Source organism: Dipodomys merriami, unplaced genomic scaffold (genome assembly GCF_024711535.1).
Source record: "Dipodomys merriami isolate MVZ:Mamm:240054 unplaced genomic scaffold, mDipMer1.0.p SCAF_19, whole genome shotgun sequence".
NCBI lineage: Eukaryota > Metazoa > Chordata > Mammalia > Rodentia > Heteromyidae > Dipodomys > Dipodomys merriami.
The window spans coordinates 12,135,142-12,162,267 of NW_027203270.1; the positions used below are offsets into that span (position 1 = coordinate 12,135,142).

The 27,126-nt window shown below is 50.1% G+C and overlaps 2 protein-coding genes across 3 annotated transcripts in view; one reads left to right on the forward strand and one right to left on the reverse strand.

The window, feature by feature from the left end:
* The first annotated feature begins 4,175 nt into the window (after positions 1 to 4,175).
* Lgals9 (galectin 9) lies at positions 4,176 to 21,009 on the forward strand. 2 transcript variants are annotated; one of them, XM_070027275.1, is made up of 11 exons: positions 4,177 to 4,300; positions 8,638 to 8,729; positions 12,671 to 12,872; positions 13,118 to 13,228; positions 14,468 to 14,563; positions 16,374 to 16,409; positions 17,478 to 17,528; positions 18,429 to 18,470; positions 18,923 to 19,011; positions 19,165 to 19,327; positions 20,393 to 21,009. In XM_070027275.1, exons 1-11 carry the CDS (start codon positions 4,262 to 4,264, stop codon positions 20,537 to 20,539), a joined length of 1,068 nt encoding a protein of 355 aa, XP_069883376.1. In that variant the 5' UTR covers positions 4,177 to 4,261; the 3' UTR covers positions 20,540 to 21,009. The 2 variants fall into 2 exon arrangements, with proteins under 2 accessions (XP_069883377.1, XP_069883376.1); XM_070027276.1 differs by lacking the exon at positions 14,468 to 14,563 and having other exon boundaries at positions 4,176 to 4,300.
* A 1,739-nt stretch (positions 21,010 to 22,748) lies between these two features.
* Nos2 (nitric oxide synthase 2) overlaps positions 22,749 to 27,126 on the reverse strand; it is a 38,775-nt gene continuing 34,397 nt past the window's right edge. Inside the window, exons 23-26 of the mRNA XM_070026756.1 lie at positions 26,737 to 26,858; positions 25,705 to 25,853; positions 24,797 to 24,991; positions 22,749 to 23,122 (exon numbers count right to left, since the gene is read on the reverse strand). Coding sequence (XP_069882857.1) covers positions 23,027 to 23,122; positions 24,797 to 24,991; positions 25,705 to 25,853; positions 26,737 to 26,858 — 562 coding nt within the window. The 3' untranslated portion in view covers positions 22,749 to 23,026. The remainder of the gene's footprint in view (positions 23,123 to 24,796; positions 24,992 to 25,704; positions 25,854 to 26,736; positions 26,859 to 27,126) is intronic.

Here is a 27,126-nt window from a genome sequence, read left to right on the forward strand (position 1 = left end):
GCTAACTACAAACTGCAGATCCTCCTTCCAACTTCCTTAGTGCTGGAATTACAGGCACATACTAGTGTGCCTGACTCACCTATCTACTTTTCTTGCATAAGTATAGGTAAAAGGAGTAATGATATAGCTGGGCATGGTACTGCATACCTGTAAGTCCAGCATTCAAGAGGCTGAGTCAGGATGATCATGAGTTAGAGGTCAGCCTCAGTGAAATTTAATCTCAAAAAAGCTGGGATGGTGGGGCTGGGATGTAGCTCAGAGGCAAAACACTTGCCTAGCAAGTGCAACATCCTGGGTTCCATTACCAGTACCAAAAAAACCAAAAAAGCAGGGGGTGAGGGTTGTAGATCATTATATTAGAAAATCTGGATTAAGAGAGATTTGCCTGGCATGAGAAAATGGCATGCAATTTAAATGTAAAGTCTCTTAAGTGCAACCTTTAGAAAATTCTTTTTTTATTCCATTCGGTTTCAGAGAGGTAGAAAATTCAGCTCCAACGTACATGAACTCAACCTTCAATGTGTCTAGATGATAAATAATACAAATCTGTCCAGTTGCAGTGCCTGTGTCTCCAATTTAAGCATCTAGCTGTGTATCAGGGGGCTGCTGTGTAAACAGAATGGAATGTGCTGTGCAGCCATAACCCTTAGATTGCTTTGTTTCTGGGCAGGGCTGCCACATGTGGACAGCTGCTAATATGTCTGGATTTGCTATGCTTTGATTCCCAAGAACACTCTGCAGGACAGCCATTAGCTATGATATGTCTTTAGTGCCATTAATAATCATAACAAAAAGAATCAAAATTTGTAGATGATATGCTTGTTGAAATATAAACTACAGCCGGGCTCTGCTCACACCTGTAATCCTAGGTACTCAGGAGGCTGGGCTCTGAGACTTGAGGATTGAAATCAGCCCAGGCAGGAAAATCCATGAGATTCTTATCTCCAATTAATCACAGTAAAAGCCAGAAGTGGCCCCGTGGCTCAAGTGGTAGAATGCTAGCCTTGAGCAAAAGAAGCTTGGGGACAGTGCCCAGGCCCAGAGGTCTAGCCCCAGGACTGGCCTCTTTTCTCCTGCTGAGGTTTCCCATGTTCACCTCCAAAGCACAGGCCTGGTAATGTTGCTTCTTTTCTGAACTGCACTGGTTCCCTTAGCTGGCCTGGGCCCTGGGAACATTTTTCTTGTAACAATATTTTACTGAGACATTATTTAAAGTGTAAAGATCCTACTTTGCTATATGAATTTTTACCTTCATCAACGTCTGTTGGACCACCTTTCAGACCACAACCCAGATCTTAGCAGGGTCCAGAAGATTCCTTCCTGACCCTGGCTGATAGTGACCCCAAGGATAACCTTTGACCTACTGTCAGCCTTCCTGTAAACATAATCATTACAACTTGGCTTGCTGTGTGTGGATACGGTCATTCCTTCCTCCTTTCTCCAGTTGGTGACAGTTGAGTTAGCTCTCGTTTGGGGCTGTGATAAGCAAAGCTGTTCTCAGCATTTGTATGCATTTCCCCTTCTCTTGGAGAAATATTTAGGTGTGAAATTTCTATTCCTTGTGTAGAAATGTAATTCTGAAGGGAGAACTGTTTGGCAAATAAAATACCATAATGGGGCTGGGAAGGTGGCTCAGTGGTAGAGCACTTACCTTGCATGCCTGAGGCCCTGGGTTCGATTCCTCAGCACCACATAAGCAAAAAGAAAAAAGCAAGAAGTGGCGCTGTGGCTCAAGTGGTAGAGCTCTAGCCTTGAGCTGAAGAGCTGAGGGACAGTGCCCAGGCCCAGAGTTCAGGCCCCACGACCAGATCCCCCCCCCCCAAAAAAAAGTACCATAATGGAGTTTCAAATCTCCTGTCTATGAATTAATCTCTTTCCTTTCTTCTCCCTCTTTTATGTCCCTTTTTCCTTTCTTTGTGTGCGCATTGGAGCTTACACTCAGGATCTAGGCACTGTCCCTTAGCTTCTTGACTCAAGGATGGTGTTCTACCACTTGAGCCATAACTTCACTTTTGGCCTTTTGCTGCTTAATTGGAGGTAAGAATCTCACAGACTGGGACTGGCTTCAAAGCAGGATCCTCAGATTTCAGCCTCCTAAGTAGCTGGGACTACAGGAATCAGCCACCAGTGCCTGTCTTCTAGGTTTTTCTGAGAAGCAGCTATTGGATTCCTTTGCCATCCACACAGCTCTCCTGAGCTGTATTCTCTTACACACCAAGCAGTGAGTGAGAGCCAGTTGTCCCAGATCCAAGCTGGCTGGCCCTTGCTTGCAAATGACGAGCTGTGACAATATTGCCCCTGGCTGCGTTGGTGTGGGAAAAGTTTGGAAAGAATTTCCTTTCCCTTTTGTTCCCCAAGGCTGTCTGCTCCTGAAATCCAGTCAAATTACAATTGATCCAGGAACAGCCTGGACATGAGGAAGATACCTGCTCTCTATCTATTGGGGCATCTTTGAGAAGTAAAAGTTTGTACACACAAGGACAAAAGTTGTAAAAACCTGGCCTCAGGACACGCACCGTCTCCTCTGTGCCTACAGGACTCTAGTCTTGGTCTGTTTCTGTTGCCTCTTGAACAGAATACAGTTTTGGAGACTCGCAAGTCCCAAGAGCAAGGCGCAGGCATGTCTGAGGGCCTTCAAACTCCATCAAGCCATGGCAGAAGGTAGAAAGGAAGGGAAGAACAAGAAGGAGAGCCTCCAGCCCTTTGCTAATTGGCCTCAATCTATGGGACAACACTTCTCAAGTTTAACTCACAGCATTAAGTTGACAACATTGTTTTTGGAGGAATAGTAACACTTAGCTGCCCATCCCCAAACTTGCTGAGGAGGTCTTCTGGCTAGTGCAGAACAAAGACCTGTTGACTCCAGCTCAGTGTATTGTCATGGCTCCCCTTGCCCATCAGCCATCCTGCTATTCTTTGTTTCAGCCAATCGTTTCTTTTAACTAGGTGCCTAAGCCAGTTAAAAATCATTTATTTTGGGCTGGGAATGTGGATTAGTGGTAGAGTACTTGCCTAGCCTACATGAAGCCCTGGGTTTGATTCTTCACTACCATATAAATAGAAAAAGTCAGAAGTGGTGCTGTGGCTCAAGTGGTAGAGTGTTAGCCTTGAGCAAAAGAAGCTTGGGACAGTGCCCTGAGTTCAAGCTCCAGGACTGGCAAAAAACACAATCATTTCCTTCATATTTTCCATGTCATGTATTTCCACATTACCTGGAAAGTTCTATTTTCTTTTCTCCCCATGCTAAAACGTAGGAAAAGCCAGGACTACAGGCTGATTCCTGTAGTCCTAGCTACTTAGGAGGATGAGATCTGAGGGTCCCACTTTGAAGCCAGTCCCAGTAGAAAAGTCTGTGAGACTCTTATCTCCAATTAACCAGCAAAAATCCAAAAGTGTAGTTATGACTCAAGTTATAGAGTGCCATCCTGTAGTCAAAAAGCTAACAGATAATGCCCAGGCCCTGAGGTTAAACCCCAATACCAGTGCGCATGCGCGCGCGCACGCACGCACACACGCGCGCACACACACACACTCACTCTCTCTCTCTCTCTCACACACACACACACACACACACACACACGAAGGAAGGAAGGAAAAAGGGAAATAAGAGAGGGAAAGGAAAGAAAAGAGATCAATTCATAGACAGAAGATTTTTGAATCTCCATTATGGTATTTTATTTGCCAAACAGTTCTTTCATAATTACATTTCTACACAAGGAATTAGAAATTTCAAAGGGAGAAATAATTTTTAGACTTTTTAGAGAGCTTACATCTTCTCCAACATTTCAGGGTGCCACTAATGAGTTGTGTAGTCTGGGGCATGTCCCTGGGACTCTCTGAGCCTCAGTTTCCCTGCATGTATCAAGGGCCAGATCTGGTCTTGTCCACCACTACCCTTACACAGGCTATATTCCCAGCCCATGTTTTTTTCAGGACACTATAAATGAACACACTTAGGAAACAGTCACTTCTGGCCATTGTCATTTTGTATCTTGTGTCTCTGAGTAGAACATGGAAGGAGGGGAACGGTCATCAGGCTGGGAGCGACCACTCTTCTCCCTCAGTCCACCTTGAGCCTCTCCCTTCAAGCTCCTCTATCTTTTTCTCCTTTTCCAGCCCCACTTCCTGGGGCTCCTGACTCCTCCCCTTTTGAACAGCTGCCCTATTGCTTTAGTTTCTGTTTCCTCGTCCAGCGATTCCCAGTGGAGTGAGGACTGCTTGGAGTGTGAGAGGCAGCAGTGGCCACAAAGGTGGTGGAGCCATGGCTTTCTGCAACCCCCAGGGTCCCTACCTGAACCCGGTGAGTTCTGGGGTGAGATCATGGGGCTAGCCGGGGGGCTGAGCAGGCTGCCACAGCTGGATGGAAGCAACTCTGGGAAAGAAGCTATGGGTCTCCCAAGAAACAGTGGCTGAGTGGCAAAAGGCAGCAGGGGGCAGAAAAACAGAAGGGAAGAAGTACCATCATCATCCTAACCTGGCACAGAAGTTGTGTCAGGCCTGGGTCTCTGTGCCATTTGGGACAGTAACCCTATGTAGCACCTAGAAAGGTGTAAGGGGATGTGAGCAGGTTTCTAGAAGGCAAACATTGGCTTGCACAGAACTTAAGACTTGCTTGCTTTGGAGATGGCCTCCTGGGGTTAGACCTTCGCTAGTTGGGTGATTTCTGTACAAGGTTCTTTTATAGTCCATCTAGGCCTCAGTTTCCACATCTGTAAAATGGGATGCGTGTTCAAGCCTATCACCCAAGCCTGGGTAAAGATTACACCAGGAAGTATGTGAGAGTGGCAGGTACTGTTGGGAGTAAGGGGACAGCATGGACACCCCCAAGGTGTGTCTTCCCAGAGGCTAAGAAGGCGCTCACAGGACAAGGGTATGTCCAGGGGGCCTGCCGAGGGGCAATGTTGAAAGCGAGAGGGAGGGGCACTGTTCCTGCAGTGTGGGGTGCAAAGCCTGCTTTCCCCATCTGTTTTTCTTTTTGTTGGTCATGGGGTTTGAACTCAGGGCCTAGGCTCTGTTCCCAAGCTTCTTCACTCAAAGCTAGTACTCTACAATTTGAGCCACAGCCCCCACTTCTGGTTTTCTGGTGGTTAATTGGAGATAAGAGTCTCGTGGAGGGGCTGGGAAGGTGGCTTTGTGGTCGAATGCTTGCCTTGCATGCATGAGGCCCTGGGTTCGATTCCTCAGCACCATATAAACAGAAAAGGCCGGAAGCGGTGCTGTGGCTCAAGTGGTAGAGAGCTCGCCTTGAGCTGAATTGCTGAGAGACAGCACCCAGGACCAGAGTTCAGGCCCCATGACCGACAAAAAAAAAAAAAAAAAAGAGTCTCGTGAACTTTCCTGCCTAGGATGGCTTTGAACTGCAATCCTCAGATCCTGAGTAGCTAGGATTACAGGCATGAGGCACGGGTGCTCGGCTTCTCCATCTTTTTGTCCCTCTCTGGGTGGTCTTGCTACCTGCAGGTGAAGTGGGCTAAGAAGCAGGGTGTTGAGGCCAGCAGCTAAGGAAGGCCTTGCCTTAGAGACCCCCAAACAAAGCAGAGGCAATGTTGCCAGCGTGCCTCTGTCCCCTCTGGGAGGCCCCTCCCCCAATCCCACAAGGTAGGACTTGTGTGGAGGGGTCTGGGAAAAGCTGGGAGGGGCTGGGCAGCATTTCTGAGGGGGCTGTGTGGCAGGTTAGCCCCACCAAGCAAGGGAAATCAATTAGGCTCTGCCATTTGGTCATTCTGGGGACTGCTTTTTGGGTTGGATATAAAAGCCAAATTATGGGCAAGAGGGTTAAAACAGACGCTGAGGTACAAATGAGAGAGAGAGACAGACAGACATATGGAGACAGACAGACATATGGAGGTGTGGGAGGGAGGCCCTGCATGCTTCCAACTCCCCCCCCCAAAGTACTGGGAACTATGGGCCTGAGTCATTTAGTCACCCATAGTTGTCCCGCGGTCAGAGCCACACTTCCTCTAAATGCTCAATCTGGAAGAACTTCATGTGAGAAATTCACCCACTGTCACATGCCGCAGGGGGGCGGCTTGGGGACCCTGCTCCCATCTTCTAGCCAGCCTCCTCTGAGGGCCAGCAAGGAAGCAGGAGGCAGTCAAGGTGGGCCCCGCTGTGGGAACAGGGGTACGGCTGTTCTGTGCTCATAAAGATGGACAGCATGGGTGACTTTTGGGGTTCAAATCCACGCTCCATTGGTGACGAATTGTGTGGTTTGGGGGCAAGTTACTGAACGTTTCTAGGCTCCTTTCTGTAAAAGTTGCACCGACCATAGCAAGGGTGGTTACGATTATTTAAGGAAATAGCTCAGACCCAATGATTGCCTGCCAGCAAGGCCTCAGAACTTCCCGGAGCAGGCAGCCTGAGGCAGGCCGGGTGTCAGGGTTGAGTGCTCTCTGGTGACACTAGCCCACCAGAATGAGGCTGCCCACACGCAGGCCCAAAAGGCCCAACACTGCTTTCTGCATTTCTACAGTAGGACTGACTGCGGGAATGGCTGGGAGCAGAGAACAAATTTCAGCTCTGAAAGGGACTGAGTCACGGGATGTTTATTTGGTGCAATAAACAATGCTGTTTCCACCAAAAACGATTACTTTAACTCAGAGTGCGACCTCACACAAGTCATTCCCCTCCCCGCCCCCAAAGGAATTGGGCAAAGCAGTTTACCTCTGCAAAGGGGCACACTACCAGCCAAAAATCTGGCAGAGAAGGCGGTTTGCTCCCTTTTTTATTCTCAACACAGCTGGCCCTGCACAATCTGCTCACAATTGGCTAGTTTGAAGAGGGTGGGAGGTATCCAATAAACAGTTTTAAATATTTAGTTATGGGCTGGGAAGGTGACTTAGGGTAGAATGCTTGCCTAGCATGCATGAAGCCCTGGGTTCAATTCCTCAGTACCACATAAACAGAAAAAGCTGGAAGCGGAACTGTGGCTGAAGTGGTAGAGTGCTAGCCTTGAGCAAAAGAAGCCCAGGGATAGTGCCCAGGCCCTGAGTTCAAGCCCCAGGACTGGCCAAAAAAAGATGTATTAGGTGACCATTAAATGACTTTGAGATAAGATTAAAAGTTTAATAGTCTCAAAACATTCACCCACTACTTTATTGGACAATCTCAGAGGTGTCTTAATTCTTTTATTTTGGACAAAATCTTACATTTCAAAAATTCTTCCTTATCCCAAAGCATTTCCTCTTCCCCTTTCCCTATTTAGCAGAATAATCAACCAAAGCCAATCTATCAGATCAAATAAACAAATAGGAACCTTTTTTTTTTTTTTTTTTTTTTTTTTGCCAGCCCTGGGCTTGAACTCAGGGCTTAGGCAGTGTCCCTGAGCTTCTTTGTGCTCAAGGCTAGTATTGTACCACCGGAGCCACACCACCACTTTCAACTTTTTCTCAGTTTATTGGAAACAAGAGTTTCACAGATTTTTCTGCCCAGACTGGCTTTAAACTGCAAATCAATTCTCAGATCTCAGCTTCCTGAGTAGCTAGGATTACAGGTGTGAGCCACCGGTGCCTGGCTGTACACTTCATTTTTAAGCAAAGAACAACAAAGATCTTCAGCACCCACACTTCCTGGTTTCCACACCTTGTGTCTTTCTTTCCTTGACTATTGAGTCCTGTAGGAGTTCAAGCTTCTCTGTCTATATTCTAAACTCAGAAGAACTTGTTTTTTTTTTTTTTGGGGGGGGGTCCAGTCATGGAGCCTGAACTCTGGGCCTGGGCACTGTCCCTCAGTTCTTCAGCTTAAGGCTAGTGTTCTACCACTTGAGCCACAGCGCCACTTCCGGCTTTTTTCTTTTTTGCTTATGTGGTACTGAGGAATCGAACCCAGGTCCTCAGGCATGCAAGGCAAGCGCTCTACCACGGAGCCATCTTCCCAGCCCCAGAAGAACTTGAAATAATTCAAATCACAGAAGAACAGGAGAATGGCCACTGACTCTCAAAATTCTTATAGAAACAAATGGCTTGTTTAAACCATAATGAAAAACAAGATCTAATTGTCTGCTATTGGACAAGACTTAGCAGATATCCAAGTTGAAAGTCCTCTAAGCCAGGTACTAGTGGATCAAGATTTGAAGGAAGTCTTGGCAGGAAAACTCCTGAGTCTCTTATCTCTAATTTATGACAAAAAAAAAAAAAAAGCTAAAGCTAAATAAGCTTCTCAAGGACATTCAGGCTGAGACTAGGAAGGTCACTCCATTCTGCCTACTTCTCAGTGACCCAAGGCTCCTTCACGGAGGGTGGCAAAGATTTGCTGTGAAGGCTGCCTGTGGGCCTGGGATGGAAGGAAATACTTCACTGTGGGCTTTGGAGGCTGCTGAAGAATCAAAGGAAGGAATCCGGGCAGGACTGGGGGCGGGGGAGGGGGGCGAGGAATGGAATGAAGGGTAGTGATTGCCCCAACTGCAGAGGACCTCTGCCCTTCTTGAGGTGGCTGGGAGGGCAAAGGTCATTGTCAATATTGTCATCCTCCTGTCCCTCTCTGGAGGGTGGAAGGCTTATTCTCCAGAGCAGATTAGTGGGTCCCTCTGGACCTTGAGCCTCTTGAGTCTCTAGCCAGGACCCTGGGGTCTTGAGGTCCAGCAGCTCTCACCAAGACCAACAGCTAGGCCAGTGCCAATCACCTTACATCTTCCCACAGGCCGTCCCCTTCTCCACGTCAATCCAAGGTGGTCTCCAGGAGGGACTTCAGATCACCATCCAGGGGACCGTCCTTCACTCTGCTGCAAGCAGGTATATGAATGGCACAGCCACTGACAACCATGGGGCTGGTGGGTGTGAGGAGCAGGCCCCTCCCTGCCCAAGCCTCCTGCCACCACCACATTCAGAGTCATCACCAGCATAGACTCCAGGGTGAAAGGGTCCTGGGACTCCCTGCACACTAGGGACCTTGCAGTCTAGAGAAGGAAGCAGCTGGTTTCTGGGCTGACCACTGATCTAGTAACTTAGAGTTGCAAAAATAAGTTTCCATTCTTCTACAGACATGAAAACATTTACAGTTCCCATTGAAAGAAATGTGCTTAGCCCCGCACCTGTGGCTCACACCTGTAATCCTAGCTACCCAGAAGGCTGAGATCTGAGGATCACAAAGCCAGCCTAGGCAGGAAAGTCTGTGAGACTCTTATCTCCAATTAACTACCAGAAAACTGGAAGTGGTGCTGTGGCTCAAGTGGTAGAGGGCTCGTCTTGAGCAAAAGAAATCAGGGACAGCGCCCAGGCCCCAAGTCCTTACAACTGACAAAAAGGACAGAAGAAAGGAAGGAAGGGAGGATGAAAGGAAGGAAGGGAGGAAGGAAGGAAGGAAAAGAAAAGAAAAAAGAAAAGAGCTAACTTAGCATGCTTGGGGCCCTGGGGTCATTCCCAAAACCACAAAAACAAAGGAAGATGGAAGAGAAGAAATAGAGCCGGGCGCTGGTGGCTCACGCCTGTAATCCTAGCTACTCAGGAGGCTGAGATCTGAGGATCGCGGTTCAAAGCCAGCCCGGGGAGGAAAGACCGTGAGACTCCTATCTCCAATAAACCACCAGAAAACCGGAAGTGGCGCTGTAGCTCAAGTGGTAGAGCGCTCGCCTTGCGCTGAAGAGCTGAGGGACAGCGCCCAGGCCCAGAGTTCAAGCCCCACGACCGACCAAAAAAAAAAAAAAAAAAAAAAAAAAAAAAAGAGAAGAAATAGGAGAAAGAAGAAAAACAGGAGGAGAAAGAGGAGAAAGGAGAAAATGGTGCTTTTTTTTTTTTTTTTTTGTCAGTTGAGGGGCTTGAACTCTGTTGCTGTCCCTGAGCTCTTTAGCTCAAGGCTAGAGCTCTACCACTTGAGCCACAGCACCACTTCTGGTTTTCTGGTGGTTTATTGGAGAAAAGAGTTCCATGGACTTTCCTGCCCAGGCTGGCTTTGAACCACGATCCTCAGATCTCAGCCTCCTGAATAGCTAGGATTGATTACAGGTGTGAGCCACCACCAGCACCTGGCTATTTTGCTTGTTTTTTAAAGTGTGGTGCACACTTGTAATTCCAGCACTTTGGTCAGGAGACTGAGGCAGGAAGATTTCAAATGCAGTGATACCCTGAGTTACATAACTGGAGTTTTCAAGGCCAACCTGGTCTCTATAGTAAGATCCTGTTTTAAAAAAGCAGAAAAGCAAACAAAAGAAAAACAAGAATTTGGGTCTTTTTTTTTTTTCTTCTATTGCCTATTTTAAGGTCTTTTCTGAAAAATACTAAGTCAGCTCAACAGGGCAACATCAATGCTGTGTCCCCCCTCCTCCCCGCTCCCTAAGGAGTACTGTACAGTGTTGGGGGGGGGTGTTGGCCTCTGTTGACCCAGCCCCCCATGGGTATTATGGAGGTAAGTGGCCCTTGATCAGTTTCCCTGGGGTCTGTATGGCAGCAGTGTCGGAATCCACAGTGCCAGTGAATCCCCTCTGCCTGCCCCTCCCAGTGGCCCTGGGATCATCCCCTTCCACAGAACAGGGAGACCTTATGGGTCCCTTAATAATAGTCCCACACCCCAAGTCAACCTTGTCTGGGCTCTCTGCATTCTAGCTGACTTTCTCCACTGTTGCTGTCCTTTCTAGGAGGCTATGAAACTTGTCTTGATACCCCAAAAATGCCCCCAAGGAGACCCCCACCAAAGCCTCCCAGTCCCAGAATCGACATGCCCCTTTCCCCCAACTGAACTTCTGACTTTTGTCCCCTCTCCCCAGCCAGCCCTTCTGGAAGCCCAGCCATGGCTGCTTTCTAGGGATCAGACTCACTTCCTTCCCTGGTCAGGGATGAATCTGCCAGGCCATTAAAGGAGAATTACATCCCCTAGATAGGTCAAAGGCCAGGTTTTCCAATTAAAGGGCAGTAAGGGCTTGGATTTTTGACTCTAGAACTCTCTAAAACCTTCTTCTTTCTCAGCATTCACAGAGACAGGGCTGGCTGGGCGTGAGACTGGGCTGGGAGCCACATCAGTTTCTTGAGTGCTCTGCTGACTAAGGGTTCACAGAGGGATCAGGCATTGTGGACAGCATCTGTGTGCCATTGGCTAGAATGTTCCAGAACATGCCCTTCTTCATCTGAGAAATCAAATGGGCTTTTACAGGGACTTATAGGAATATTTTATCAAGGGCTGTCTCTGGATTTGGCACAGTGCTGGGCTTTATGGGGGAAACAGATGACTGGAATTGAGGGTCCCTCTCTGAATCTTTGTGTATAATTAGGGGAGACCGAAGTGAGCAGGCAGGCACCATGATCACACAGAGTTCAGGGAATGCTGCTCTTGCTGGGTGGGCGGCAGAGATGCCTCAGTGTTACACTTGGTTTTAGGGCCCAAGAGGTATACGGTTGAGGAATAGAAGCACAAACATTCATTGAGCCAGCCTCCCTGGAGAATTCTTTTCTTCCAGCACTCACTTTGGAGCCCAGCTACACCAAAAGGGAACTTTCCATGGTGGGGAGGAGGGCTTTCTGTCCAGAGAAAGAAAGAACGTAGGCATGGACTGGAAACTTCCTTAACACTACCTCATTTCATCCTCCCCCTTCTTTTTTGGGTATGGAAATTTGAAGGTCAAAGTTTAGAGGTCACACCAAATGATACCATGAAAAGCTGGGTCCAAGTCCATACTCCCTACCCACTCCCACTCCCCAAACACAAATGCCCAGCGAGAGCCTGGCATACACATTGTGAATTTTCATGCCTGGGGAACTAATATTAATTCTATATCTTTCCTTTTTTTGGGGGGCGGGCAGGGGGTAATCTTGGGACTTGAACTCAGAGTCTGCGTGCTGCCCCTGAGCATTTTTGCTAAAGACTAATGCTCTACCACTTTGAGCCTCAGTTCTACTTCTGTTTGTCTGGTGCTTAATTGGAGTAAGAGTCTTACGGACTTTCCTGCCCTAGCTGGCTTAGAACTGTGATCATCAGATCTCAGTTCCCCCCTTCCCCCCCACCAGTAGCTAGGATTACAGGTGTGCGCACCAGCTCACAGGTGCAGAGGGCTTCTCCTCTGCACCCTGCACCCCCTCTTTCCCCCTTCTATGCCTCTCCTTAAACAGTGACTTTGTACTTTCCCAGCAGCTCTTCAGGCTCTTTACATTGATTCTTGTCTTTCACAATTGAGCAACACTGGGCTGGCTTCCAAGTACACATGCTCTAGAGTGTGTTTACGACTTTCATCTTGTGTGTGTGTGTGTGTGTGTGTGTGTGTGTGTGTGTGTGTGTGTGTGTGTGTGTGTGTGTGTGTGTGTGTGTGTGTGTGTGTGTGTGTACCAGCATATGTGCTGATTCTCGGGCTGAAACTCAGGCTCTGAATACTGTCCCAGAGCTTTTTCACCCAAAGCTGGCACTCTACCACTTGAGCCACAACTCCACTTCCACTTTTGCTGATTAGTTGGCAGTAAGAGTCTCTCCAATTTGACTGCCAGGGCTGGCTTCAAACCTCCATCCTCAGAACTCAGTCTCTTGAGTAGCCATTTATAATTCACTTGCAAAAACTATGTCTCTTGTGGCTAATGTCAGTGATTATCTACTTACTTTCTAAGAAAATTACACTGGAAGGGCAAATATAATAATTACATAAAGTCCTATTAAGTTCAAATTAGCTAAACAAGAAAGGAAGTCATAGGCCCCAGGTCCTCCTGTTCTGTTGCTGGCTATCAACCATGTACCCGGGGACTGATTTCTCTCTGCCTAGGTTTGCGGTGAACCTGCAGACTGGCTTCAGTGAAAATGACATCGCCTTCCACTTCAACCCCCGCTTTCAAGAGGGAGGCTATGTGGTTTGCAACACGAAGCAGAAAGGATGCTGGGGTCCTGAGGAGAGGAAGATGCAAATGCCCTTCCAGAATGGGGTGCCCTTCGAGCTCAGAATCCTGGTACAGAGATCTGATTTCAAGGTGAGCAGGAACCCCTCTCCCCACTTGGTCCTCTGGCCCTTGGGCAGGCTTGGCCAGCAACCTGTAAATAATCACGCTCATTGAGATCAGGCCTGAGCAACACCCTGGCACACAACCGTGGGTATCAGGGTGTCACGAGAGACACTCATCAGAGTGAGAGGCTCAGGAAGTAAACTCCAGAAACTCTGGGGTGCTTCCTGCCCTGGCTTGGGGATTCTCCACCAGAATATGCTGTCCTTTGGCAGGTGACAGTGAACAAGAATGTCTTCCTCCACTATGCGCACCGCGTCCCCTTCCACCTTGTTGACACCCTCTCCATCAATGGCACCTTGATGCTTTCCTACGTCAACTTCCAGGTCAGATGGAATGCCTGGCACATAGCCCCAGGGCTGGGGTGAGGGCCCAGGAGGGCTGTACTGAGGCCTTGGAGGTACCAGCCAATCTGGGGGCGGAGTGGGAGGGGACTTGTTAGTTCCTCTATTTGGGTGTCAGTTGGTCTGCTCTTCTGTGACTGAAGATTATCTCCTCTGGCTCCCAGACCACTAGGCCATGCCTCTCTCTGTCATTCTATTTCCAGTGCTGTTAGAAGGCCAAGTGGTTCCAGAAAGCCATGTCTGGGAACCAAAGGGGAGCTAGCTAGAAGTCCACCTCCACTGTCCTTGTCTGTGGAATCTTAGATGGGTGTTTCCAGCTCTCCTGGTTTTGGTATCCCCATCTATACATGGAGTCTGCTCAATGACTCTGAGTGCTTGTGGGCTCCATGATGTTTCTCTTTCTGTGTATTGATTTTATTTCGTTTGTGTTGGTCCTAGGCCTTGGTCTGGGTGCTGTCCCTGAGCTCTTTTGCTCAAGGCTACCACTCTACCACTTTGAACCACAACTGTACTTCCAGTTTGCTAATGGTTAATTGGAGATAAGAGTCTCATGGACTTTCCTGCCTGGGCTGTCTTTAAACTCCCATCCTCAGATCTCAGCCTCCTGAGTAGGTAGGATTACAAATGCAAGCCACCAGCGCCTGGCTCTCTCTGTATTTTCAATGTACGTGTGCTGGTGGCTCACACCTATCAGGAGACTGAGATCTAAGGATTGTGAATTGAAGCCAGTTGGTCAGGAGTCTGGGAGACTGTTATCTTTGATTAACCAACAAAAAGCCAGAAATGGAGGCGGGGTTCAAGTGGAAGAGCAATATCCTTGAGTGAAAGAGCCAAGGGACAGCATCTAGACCCTGAGTTCAAGGCCCACTACTGATACAAAGTCATCAAATATAAATGTATGTGAAGTAAGGAGATAAGATCCAGTTTGCTGAGCCCACTAGAGGTTCTCAGCAGATACTTTCTCTCTCTTTGGCCTCTGCTCACTTTCTTACTCCCCCCTCCCCACCCCCCTACATTCCCTGCAGTGGGAGGAGGCAGGGAGGTGGAGGGAGACTGGGAGCCTGCTGATGGCCTAACCCTTTCCTGGCAGCCCTCCCTTCCATGCAAGCCCAGCCTCCTCCCTGCCTGCCGCCGCCGCTGCCCGGCCCTCCTGCCCTGCCTGCTGCTCTCCTTGGCTCCACGGAAGCTGCTCTTCACCTCATGGTGCTTTTGTTTTAACAGAACTTTTCTGCAGCCCCCATCCAGCCCTTCTTCTCTACGACGAACTTCTCACAGCCTGTCCGTTTCCCACGGAAGCCCAAGGGGCACAAACCAAAAGTGAGTTCAACACGGAGGGTTGAACAGTAGGAAGGATGTAGGACCAGAGGCTGTCCAGCCACAGGTCAGCCAAGACCTGCAGGCTCCATCACACACACCCAGTGTCCCCCATCTACCTCGGCCAGGCAACTAGAGCTAGCCTACCCCTTACCCCCTTGTGCTGGTACTGGGGCTTGGCCTCAAGGCCTTGTGCTCTCACTTGGCTTTTTCCATGAATGTTAGTGCTCTATCACTTGAGCCACAGCTCTGTGTGTAGCTTTTTGCTAGTTCATTGGAGATAACAGTCTCCCCAATTTTTTCGGCCCAGGCTGGCTTCCAGTTGTGATTCTTAGATCTCAGCCTCCTGAGTAGCTAGGATTATAGGTGTGAGCCACCAGTGGCTGGATCAACCCCATTCTTAATGTCCACCAGTGCCCTGTTATCTCTCCCTCCCCAAAGCCACTACCTTGGTCCAGGCCACTGCGACTTCTCACCATGATAGCTGTGGTCCAGGTCCTCCTACCGCCTCACCTCCCATCCACGAGCACATTCCAGCTCCTTGTCTTCCTGCAGAAAAATCTGCCTGGCCTCCAAACCCTTTTCTTTTATTTTCCAGTCCTAGGGCTTGAACTCAGGGCCTGGGCACTGTCCCTGAGCTTCTTTTGCTCAAGGCTAGCATTCTACCACTGAGCCACAGAACCACTTCTGGCTTTTTCTGTTTTTGTGGTAATGAAGAATTGAACCCAGGGCTTCATGCATGCTAGGCAAGCACTCTACCACTAAGCCCCATTCCCAGCCTTCTCCCCCCACCTCCCCACCCCAGCCAACCCCTTTTAAATACAGCTCAGATTCCCCAGCAGAACACAGCAGAAAGCACCTCCATCGCACCCCCACCCCACCCCCACCCCCACTTCCCACCTCACTAACGCTCTTAAAGCTCCCATAGCCTTCAGCACTCACTCACAGAGCTTTCCCACACTGAGACCCAGGGCTCCAGGCACTTTTGGCCGATGTTGCCCCTGGCAGACTAATCATTGCACTGTAATTCTCTGCTTAAGTGTCACCCCTTTGTGGAGGTTTCTGGGCCTGGAAGTTGGCTCTTCCCTCCATGTCCCCGTGACTCTGTGCACATCTGTGTCATGCCAGTCATCATATCCTGTTGTCACCCTGTTTCTGTGTCTCTCCACATTACTCCACCTCTACCTTCCATCCCCATGAGCATCTGGAAGGCTGCCAGTCCCTGCCTGGCACGCTTCAGGGATTCAATAAATGAATGTGGAGGCCGGGCGCTGGTGGCTCACGCCTGTAATCCTAGCTACTCAGGAGGCTGAGATCTGAGGATCGCGGTTCAAAGCCAGTCCGGGCAGGAAAGATCGTGAGACTCCTATCTCCAATAAACCACTAGAAAACCGGAAGTGGCGCTGTAGCTCAAGTGGTAGAGCGCTTGCCTTGAGTTGAAGAGCTGAGGGACAGCGCCCAGGCCCAGAGTTCAAGCCCCACGACCGACAAAAAAATAAATAAATAAATAAATGAATGTGGAGTGAGGTTGGCACAGACGGGAAGAATAGAAAGCAGATCAGGGCAAGTGAGTCTGCTGGGTGGTGTCAGAGCAGACCTCCCACAAGGCCCTGATACCCTGTGCATGCAGGAGAGATAATCTGCCAGACTGCAGGTCCAGGAAGGGTTTCTTGGGAACAGCAAGGAGGTAGATGTGTTGTGGGCCGGGGGCATAGCAGACCAGAAGAGCCCCACATGGAGCTGGGCAGTCGCCTCTCCTCTCTGTGTAGCTCTCTTGATAACCAACATTTTAATTTCCTTCACCCCTTTTCAGCCTCCAGGCATGTGGCCTGCCCAACAGGTTCCCATTGTAAGTGCCTTTTTATCTTCTTCTGGTGGGATAAAGGGCGAAGCAGGGCCGGGTGTGTGGCCTCTCCCACAGGAGAGGCTGGGCAGCCAGGGCTGTCCCTGTACCATCTGCCTGGCCTCAGTGAGGCCAAGGCCAGGAGTGGGGATTGGGGTGTGATCCAGTAGCCTTGGTGAAATGGGAACCAATTTAAATGGCTTCTTTTGCTCAAGTCCTTCCTATTCTGCGGCCAAGACCTAGAACATGCGGGGCCCCACGTTCAGCTCTCCACTTGCAAAATGAGCCTGCATGGGGAAAAATTTCTGAGAAGAAAAATAGAGCAAGTCGGGTGCCAGTGGCTTGTGCCTGTAATCCTAGCTACTCAAGGCTGAGAGCTGAGGATCATGGTTCAAAGCCAGCCCAAGCAGGAAAATCCATGAGACTCTTACCTCCAATAAATCACCAGAAAACTGGAAGTGGTGCTGTGCCTCAATTGGTAGAGTACTTGCTTTGAGCTGAAGAGCTCAGGGACAGAGCCCAGGCCCAGAGTTCAAGCCCCATGACTGACCAAAAAAAAAAAAAAAAAAAAAAAAGAAAGAAAAGAAAGAAAGAAATATGGAGCAGAGGCTGTACTTCAACCTGCTTTTTTTCCTGCGGAACTTTGCCTCTCTCTAATCCTCTTGGTTGAAGAAAAGACCTCTCTACCCATATATGCCTTGGGGAGTGGAGGGGGCAGGACTGTGGAGTGGGGATCTGTGGTGGAAAATGGTCAAAGCTTCTCAAGAATGCATGTCATGGGGCTGGGAAGGTGGCTCAGTGGTAGAGCGCTTGCCTTGCATGCATGAGGCCCTGGGTTTGATTCCTCTGCACCACATAAGCAGAAAAAAAAGCCGGAAGTGGCACTGTGGCTCAAGTGGTAGAGCGCTAGCCTTGAGCTGAAGAGCTGAGGGACAGCGGCCAGGCCCTGAGTTCAAGCCCACCACCGGACCCCCCACCTCAACCAAAAAAAGCATGTCACATGGCGCCCTCTGGTGGATGATGGTGGTCCTCACATTGACGAGAGCTGGTTAAGACCTTATTTCTTTCTTCCAGGCTCAAACAGTCATCCATACCGTGCACAGCGCCCCTGGACAGATGTTCCCTGTAAGTCTAAAAATTTCTGGTTCACTTATAGCCCTGCAGGATCCTTCTTGTGCAAAAAAGTAGTAGTAAAAGAAGAGGAGGAGGGGGAGGGGGAGGGGGAGGGGGAGGGGGAGGAGGAGGAGGAGGAGGAGGGGGCCCTCAAGAACTGGAACCACAGCAGTTTAGCCAAGGAGATGTTGGGGGTGGGCTGTCTGTTCAAATGTGCAACTCTCCTTTGGAGGGCAGAGATTCTGGGACAGTTATCAAACAGGCCCCTAGGGGCTTACAGGGAGACTGGTTCTTCTGTTACTAAAAGGGTACCGAAAAGTGGTGGCCTCAGATACAGAAAGTTTTTAGCCCTGCAACATCACTGTTGGTTGCAGGTTTAACCATCTTCTCTTGTCAGTACAGGTAAGTGGGGGGCCTAGAGTTAGCAGAAGCTGCCTTCTCAGGGACTGAGAGTCAGAGGTCATAGAAAGTTCAAGAAAGGCAGAAATGATAGCTGGGTGCTGGTGGCTCATGCCTGAAATCCTAGCTAGCCAGGAAGCTGAGATCGGAGGATTGTGGTTCAAAGCCAGCTTGGGCTGGAAAGGCTATAAGACTCTTATCTCCAAGTAACTAGAAAATATCCAGAAGGTGTGGAGGTGTGTCTCAAGTGATAGAGCGCCTGCCTTGAGCAGAAAAAGCCAAGTGAAAGTTCAAGGCCCTGAATTCAAGCCCCAGCAGTACTGGCACCAAAAGAAAAAAGGCAGAGGTGACAGGGAAGGGGAATGGGAGAATCCAAGGATTGAACCCTCACAGCTCCAGTCTGTATTGAAGGGATCCCTCTAGAATGTATGACTGCCTGTGTGTGTGTGTGCGTGCACACACACAGATAAAGACATACATACATGTGTATGAATGCTCTGGTCTCTTCAACAGAATTCTGGAATTCCGCCCATGGTGTACCCCAGCCCAGCCTATGTAAGTGATTTCTTGGGGAGGACTGGGATTGCTGTTTGTTCAGGGCAGAATGGAGGTCAAGGGCAGCTTGGGGGGGGGCGGGGTGAGCCTCTGACTTTGCATAATCGAAAGACATGCTGTTGAGATGATTTTTTTTTAAAGTATCCATATAAATTAGCAGTCTGTTGAAAGGAGCTTTCAGCTTTAAAAAGATTCCTTTGGTGTGTGCAAATTATACGGCCTTCCCTCTTCACTCCAAGAAGGCTTTGTCAACCTAAGGATGGCTTTGTCAACCTAAGGATGGCTTTGTCACTAAATGAGCCAAGCCAAGATGTCACGTGTTTCTTGGCAAAGAGACTCTCACAAGGGGTTTCAGACTGGGCTGTCAGGCCAAATCCCTGGACAGCCATTGACACAGAATCCCCCTGTGGCTATCCCCAGCTGACCGGTCCCATCCCCCATCCTTCCAACAGCCAATGCCATTCTTCACCAGCATCCCGGGAGGGCTGTACCCCTCCAAGTCCATCATTGTGTCGGGCACTGTTCTGCCCAGTGCTAAAAGGTAAGGCATGCCTCCAGGGCTCTCAGGGAGGTGGGAGACCCTGAAGGTCATTCAGGTTGTCCCCTGGCTCCAAGCAGGCTGGGGCGGGGGGGCGGGTAGTGCCAGCACCCCCTCAGCTCAGTGCACAGCAGTCATGTGAACTGGCCACCCCAGGTTCCACATCAACCTGCGCTCTGGGAGTGACATTGCCTTCCACCTGAACCCCCGCTTCGATGAGAATGCTGTGGTCCGCAACACGCAGGTCCGGGGCTCCTGGGGCTCTGAGGAGCGAAGCCTGCCCCGAAAAATGCCCTTCAACCGGGGCCAGAGCTTCTCGGTAAGGTGCCACCATGTGGGCGCAGAGAGTCCAGAGGGTGGGAGAGGAGGGGTTAGAGGAGGGCTGGGGCTGCCTTGTATGGGATAGGAGCTGCCTGGGGCTGTGAGGGCTAGCACTCAAAGAAGCCAGGATGTTCAACAAGTACTTGAACACGTCGGGGTTTCAGCCTCTGAGGTCGCCAGAGCTGGGTCTGAGCTTTCCAATCCAGGAACATCCTTAGCTTCTGCTTCCCCAGTGAGGCTCAGGAAACCTGAGCAACTTGCCCAGGCCTAGGCTGGACTAGTTTGGCCTGGGCTGCTTAGTCTGGCCCAGGGAGCAAGGCAGAAAATCCCAATGGTTCCCAGTTCTTTTTGTTGTTGTTGGTGGTGGTGGTCTGGGGGCTTGAACTCAGGGCCTGGGCTCTGAGCTTTTTTTTGTTTGTTTATTCCTCTCAAGGTTAGCACTCTACAGCTTTGAGCCATAGCTCCACTTCCAGTTTTCTAGTTGTTAATTAGAGATAAGAGGCTCATGGACTTTCCTGCCTGGGTGGGCTTTGAGCTGCAATCCTCACATTTCAGCCTCTTGAGTAGCTAAGATTACAGCTGTGAGCCACTGGTGCCTGGCTACAGTTCCCAAGTCTACGCAAGTGATCGAGCCCCTAGTCATGGCCCTCCCTGCCCCCCCCCCCCCCCCCAGCCCGGATAGCCATTTCTCTCTGACCCACCACATCCTACCAGGCCAGGACCAAGACTGGGCTGACCTGCAAAGGCTTCCTGATATCCGTGTGGTGGGAAGCAGGTGGCCTGCCTGTGCCATCATGAGCCACAGGAAGACTGGGCGGACAGAACCCCCAGCCCCAGCCTCCGCTGCTCGAGAGGTTACAGGAAGCGAGGCTGCTGGACTTCCTGTCTCAGATCCCATGACTGCTGTTCCCTGGGGGTTACTATCTGATCTGTGTGTGTGTGTGTGTGTGTGTGTGTGTGTGTGTGTGTGTGTGTGTGTGTGTGTGTGTGTGTGTGTGTGTGTGTGTGTGTGTGTGTGTGTGTGTGTGAAGTGTAGTGCAAATGGCCTGGCTTCTCTTCCCAGCTGTGGATCCTGTGTGAAGGTCACTGCCTCAAAGTAGCCCTGGACGGACAACACCTGTTTGAGTATGAGCACCGCTTGAAGAACCTGCCAGCCATCAACAGCCTGGAAGTGGCGGGTGATGTCCAGCTTACCCATGTGCAGACATAGATTGTCCCTTGACCCTAGGTTGAGGGCCGGGGGATGCTGTCTGGGTCTCCTGGTCACTTCTCTCCCAGCTCCAGCACCAAGGGGAGAGGCACCGCCAGGTGTGGGACGGGGGAAGCGTCCCCTCTGCACTGGGGGAAGGGGAAGGCCCCAACCTCCAAACTCCCAACCCCCTGGGCCTCCATTCATCTCCACTTGGAGGCTGGTAGCATGGTTCACAGGTAGAATGCCTGCCTAGCAAGCATCGGGCCCTGAGTTCAAACTGTCTAAAAGACAAAAACCCTCATGTTCCAAGCCATCAGCTATCACGGGTGGGGTGGCCTCTGGGGCAATTTCCCTTTCTCTGCTCTTTAACTCTTCTCCCTAACCTTGCCTCCTGCTCCCACCCTTCACCCCCTCCAAGAAGCCTGTCCACGGCTGACCGGAGCTTCCCCCAGTGTCCTTATGATAAATAAAAGTGCTGGTTACCCTCACGTGGGATGACTGATTTCCTGCTTGTGCCAGTGATATTTTGGAGTTTGGAATTGGGGGTTTCTGCTGATGAGGTAGGGAGAATACAGCATGGAATCTTTTGGGGTGGGGGTCCCACACACACCCCACAAAGCGCTGGAGAAAATGGGCTAAGAGCTAGGAGCTGGTGGCTGTAATCCTAGCTACTCAGGAAGCTAAGATGTGAGAATTGTGGTTTGAAGCCAGCTTGGTCCCTGAAACGATCTCCAATTAACCAGTAAAACACAGGAAGTAGAGACACGGCTCAAGTGGTGGAGCACCAGGCTTGAGTGAAGAAGCTAAGAGACAGTGCCTAGGCTCTGAGTTCAAGTCCCACTACTAGCCCCAAAAGAAATGAAAATAGGCTGGGGCTCCATCCTCTTGGGCAAGGCTCTCAAGCTTAGGAATCTTGGCAGCTGGGTAAACCGAAGAATCAGCACTGTGCTAACATGGATGGGGAGATAGGCAGGGATAGAGTGGTCATGGCAGCCCAGGAGGCCAGAAGCCATTCTCAGAAGCTTGTGCTCAGGCAGGAGAGGGGCAGCCGGGCCAGGTGCTGACTGGAAAGCTGTGCAGATGTGAGACTCTGTGAGGTTGGGGGTTTGGGTTATGAGGGGAAAGCGGCAGGCAGCACCCGGAGGACTTACCAGACTAAGGAGCCCATTAACTCCATCAGGAACCCAGCCCCTTGACAAGCAGGGTGCGACTCACAGCAGTGGCAGTGGCCGCAGCAGCACGGGGAACAAGTTAAAGATGGACCTTGTGCCAGACCTACCAGGGTTTTTTGGTTTTTGAGTTGGTCGTGGGGCTTGAACTCTGGGCCTGGGCACCATCCCTGAGCTCTTCAGCTCAAGGTTATCACTCTACCACTTGAGCCACAGCGCCACTTCTGGTTTTCTGGTGATTAAATGGAGATAAGAGTCTCACAGATGTTCCTGCCTGGGTTGGCTTTGAACCTTGATCTTCAGATCTCAGCCTCCTGAGTAGCTAGGTTACAGGTGTGAGCCACCAGTGCCTGGCTCCCTACCAAGTTTTTTTTGTTTTGTTTTGGCCAACCCTGAGGGCCTGGGCACTGTCCCTGAGCTTCTTTTGCTGAAGGCTGGCACTCTATCACTTGAGGCACAGCACCACTTCCAGCTTTTTCTGTATGTGGTACCAAGGGCACTCTACCTTTAAGCCACCTTCCCAGCCCAGACCTACCAAGTCTGAGTCATTTGAGACACACAGCTCTGGGCCACTGGAACCTGGCAAACCCTTTACTCTGGCTCCTCTCCACCTGGGAGAGGAAGGAGAGGAGAGAAGCAGGCACCAGGGCCCATGTAACCCAGCTTTGCCAGATAGCCACTCTCCCTACCTAGGAGCCCGAGGTCTCTCAGGATTTAAGGATGGTAGGTGCCCTTCACTGTACTAGTGCTTCTTATGCAGGTGATGTGACCAAAGCTCCTAAGACAGGGTGTGGCTTGAATCCTTACTGAAGAATTGGAACTGGGTGACCTTGATAGCTTCTGTATGATGCAGCCCCACTTCCATACCCATGTCCCTTCACCCCTGCCACAAAACACCCTGTGGTGTCTCCTGGGAGCCAAACCAACACTAACCCTTGAGGCTGCTTTCCCAATTAACATCCCTCCCCCCCTCCCCCTACCCTACACACACATACAAGGTGGTTAAAATAAAATGTATTTCATATAAATATTTCCATCAAGGAATTATTCAAGGAAGGCACAAGTGACCATTTGGAGCAGACGGAGGTGTTTGTTTTTTAAATATAGAAGTATAAATAACTGTACATAGGGTTGTTAAAAGATTGGTATCATAGCGCCGCCTGGTGGCCACTCAGTCAAAGACTTCATCTCTTTCATCCACTTGCCAGGCCTGCAGGTTCAGATTTCTCTTCCAAGGGGCTGGAGAGGCCCTAAGGCTCTCCATTATGCAGGGAAGGGTGGGCTGGAGGGAGAGAGATGGCTCTAAGAGCCCTAGAATGATGCTTCACTGTGGGCATTAGAGTCTCATGCCATTGGGCTGCCCTGCAACTCTCTCCTTTACTTCAAAGGGAAAGACAGCACTAAAGATATCTTCATGATAGCGTTTCTGACTCTGTAAAGAAAACCAGAGGCAAGGTGTCAGCTGTTGGGGTCCAGCTCTCTCATTTACCACATCCAGCTGCCCTAGGTCTCCTATCACATGCGCACCAAGAGCCCTTTTCCTGCCTGTCATGCTGGGTTTATGCTTGGATTTGGTTTATTCTCTAGCCCAGTTTAACCTATTTAGCTGGTGGCCACCTGGTGGTCACTCAAAGTTCTGCAATCAGAAATCATCCACTTGTGTCTACTCTGGCCAGGACTACCTCAATACCTCCTCAAGGTGGATGGAAGGATGGATAAATGTTCTATTTTCTACCAGTTCTCATCCTACAAGATGCTCCAGCAAATGTGAGCTCTGAGATCTTTATTAAGTACAGTAAGCCAATGATCTGACCTTATTACTTTTTCTTTTTCTTTTTTTTTTTTTGGGGGGGGGGGTCCGGTTGTAGGGCCTGTACTCTGGGCCTGGGCACTGTCCCTCAGCTCTTCAGCTCAAGGCTAGTGCTCTACCACTTGAGCCACAACGTTACTTCCAGCTTTTTTCTTTTTGCTTATGTGGTTCTGAGGAATTGAACCAGGGCCTCATGCATGCAAGGCAAGTGCTCTACCACTGAGCCATCTTCCCAGCCCTCTTTATCTTTTTTTTTTTTTTGAGACAGGTCTTGAACCAGGGCAACAGTGCTGGACTCTCACATCCACGACTGTGGGCCCCCCAGGGCCCATTCTTTCAGCAATAGGGGTGACCTTGGAGCTTCTTTCATATAACCCTTGAAACATACACCATAAAAATCTACAGCCGGGCGCTGGTGGCTCACGCCTGTAATCCTAGCTAGTTAGGAGGCTGGGATCTGAGGATTGTAGTTCAAAACCAGCCTCTTATCTCCAATCAACCACCAGAAAACAGGAAGTGGCGCTGTGGCTCAAGTGGTAGAGCGCTTACCTTTGAGCTGAAGAGCTCAGGGATAGCGCCCAAGCCCAGAGTTCAAGCCCTACAACCGACCAAAACAAAAAACAAAACAAAACAAAAAACTACAGCAAGTACCTGACTCAGGACCGGCCCTGTTGCCATCACTAAAGTGGCATCCTGGGCTGGGAATGTTTCTTAGTGGTAGAGTGCTTTTGCTTCGAATGCATGAAGGCTGTGGTTTAATTCCTCAGAACCACATACACAGAAAAAGCTGGACGTGGCACTGTGGCTCAAGTGGTAGAGTGCTAGCCTTGGGCAAAAGAAGCTCAAGGACAGTGTTCAGGCCCTGAGTTCAAGCCCCAGGACTGGCAAAAAAGGTGGCATCGTTCCTGCCAGGGGGCGTGATGAGCACACAGTGGCCTGGGTGTAAAGAGAGGACTTCTTTGCATAAAAATGTCAGGGCTTAACTTTCCTGCTCCTGTGTTCACAACCCCGTCACAGGGAGGAGGAGACCCAGGAGGCCCGCCATTCCCATTCCACAGCAGGAAAAATGGAAATGCCAACCTGATTTCTCAAAAGCTAGCTAGCAGCCAGATCAGGATCAACAAGCCCTCTAACAACCCATCCAGCTATTTCGGGGTTTCCTTTGGGGTCCAAGAGTGTTCTGTGATGCTCTTGGTTCTGATCCTTGTCCACTCCCCGCCCCCTCCCTGGCAGAACTGGGTCCCATGGTCTGTGCCTTAGCCTGTACCTCCACCAACCCCACCCCAACCCCCATACCTTGAGCTGGAAGAAATAATCCTCAACCTGTTCGTCATTCAAGTTCAAGCTGTTCGCCACCAACTGCTTCAGCGTGTGGGCCACATCCCGGGCCATACGCACGTCCCCACACACATAGAGGTGGCCTGCTTCTTTGTGCAGCACACGGAGCACCTCGCTGGCCAGCTGCTGCCGCAGGATGTCTTGAACGTAAACCTGAAACCAGAGGAGACAGTGGGTGGAGGATTAAGGCCTGTGGTCATGCTTCCTCGTCACAGGAAAGGGAGGACGGAAACAGAGTGTGCATCCTGCAGGTGGACGGGAGCTCAGGACGATGCCTTGCCCTGCCTGGCCCAGGCCAGCAGGGCATCTGTATTCACACTTCAAAGAGACATCAATGAAGCCAGTTCCCCTGCCCAGGGCTCCAAGGCTTGCCTCCCTAGGAAAGGGGGCCCCTCGGCACAGATGGCCATGCATCCCAGTTGCAATTCAGGTAATGGGATTCTGCTTTCTTTCCCCACAAGGGTCATATAGACCCCAGCACTGGGGGCATCAGTCAGTCTGCAGGGACTGGTTCACTAGTACTGAGCTGAGAGCCTGAGGCAAAGTGATCCCAGGCCCCAGTGCCCAGCTGAGGAAGTGGGCTTGAGCATAAAGCCAGCCTGAGCCATCTCTCCCCAGGAAGTCATGTATTCCAGAGGGCTGTGGGGAGGCCCTTTGAACCTGTGTGACCCTGAGTTACTCCTAAACCTCTCTTCTCTAGGAATAGAAGCTATGATGCTCTTCACAGCTCATCCTGGTGGTTGTATAACTATCACCATTTCAGAGTGAAGTAAATGAAGGCACAGCCCGGTGAGGGGCTTGGGGGAGCCAGGGCAGCAGCTCTGGCATTGGCTCATAAAGTTCAGGCCTTATGCATCCATATTTACCTTGGGCCTGCCAGGCAGCCGGGAATAGGCTATGTGTAGCTCATGTAGCACCCTTTTATGGGCCATCTCCAACATCTCCTCCCAGTAGAGGTGGTCCTCATCCGGGTGACGGCACCCAAACACCAGGGTCATGCGTCCGCCCTTGATCCCTGCAAGATCCAGCAGGCTGCAGTTATAAGGATGGCCACCAGGGGTCGAGCCATGGCCCAGGGTGAGCATCCAGCTTGAATGCTCAAGCATACTGTCTGATGGATGACCATTTTACAAACGAGAGAAGCAGGAAACTAGCCCAGAGTCTCATGGAGTTTCCTGCCCAGGCTGGCTTTGAACTGTAATCCTCAGATCTCAGCCTCCTGAGTAGTTAGGATTACAGGCGCAAGTCACTGGTACCTGGCTTGCCCTATACTCCTTTATTTTCTTGCTTCTCTTTCTTGCTTCTCTTTCTTTCTTTCTTTCTTTCTTTCTTTCTTTCTTTCATTTTCTTTCTTTCTTTCTTTCTTTCTTTCTTTCTTTCTTTCTTTCTTTCTTTCTTTCTTTCTTTCTCTCTCTTTCTTTCTTTTCTTTCTTCTCTTTCTCTCTCATGTCAGTCATGGGGCTGGAACTCAGGGCCTGGGCGCTGTCCTTGAGCTCTTTTGCTTAAGGCTACCTCTCTACCACTTGGAGCCATAGCACCATTTCTGGTTAATTGGAGATAAGACTTTCCTGCTCAGGTGGGCTTTGAACCGTGATCCTCAGTCCTCAGCCTCTTGAGTTATAGGTGTAAGCCACCAGCAACTGGCTGCCCTATACTATTTTAATTTAATTTTTTTTGTAGTACCAGACATGAAAATCAGAAGATAATAGAGACAATCATCAAGTCCCTCATTCAATACTGATCCTAATACACTACCCTTTTTGCATGTTAATTTTATTTTTTTTCCTCTTAAAACATAGTAAATATGGGTTGCAGTGTGACATCTGAGGACACACGCACTGTGTATCATGATAAAATCAGGGCAATTAGCACTTTCTGGTCCTTATCTCCAGCCATACCTTTGTGCTCAGAGTCATGGAGCCGCTGCTTCCAGAAACTTCGGAAGGGGGCGATGCCTGTGCCGGGCCCAATGAGGATGCAAGGAAGGGAGGGGTCCTTGGGGAGCTGGAAGCTGCTGGCGCTGAGAGGGGACAGAGGAGGGGGCTGCAGATACCCTGGGTGGATGCTCTCCCAGGACAAGGGCTGCGAGGAGGGTGGGGACAGGTGCATGGTGGTAGGATGAGGGCGGAGAGAGCAGGCTTCTTGGGGGCTAATTTCTGCCCTGTTTGGCAAAGCATCTCCCCACTCGGGGGTCTTTTATAAAGAGGCCAATTGCATTGCATTCTGGATTCCTCACTGTTGTCATCATTTCCCTGGCTAGAGACTGCCATGAAGCCAGAGTGACCCCA

Coding starts and splice junctions, on each gene's coding strand:
- Lgals9 (XM_070027275.1), top strand. CDS start 4,262: ATGGCTTTCTGCAACCCCCAGGGTCCCTACCTGAACCCG. Junction 13,229..14,467: donor TTTCCTACGTCAACTTCCAG/GTCAGATGGAAT, acceptor TTGTTTTAACAG/AACTTTTCTGCAGCCCCCAT. Junction 19,012..19,164: donor GTTCTGCCCAGTGCTAAAAG/GTAAGGCATGCC, acceptor TGGCCACCCCAG/GTTCCACATCAACCTGCGCT.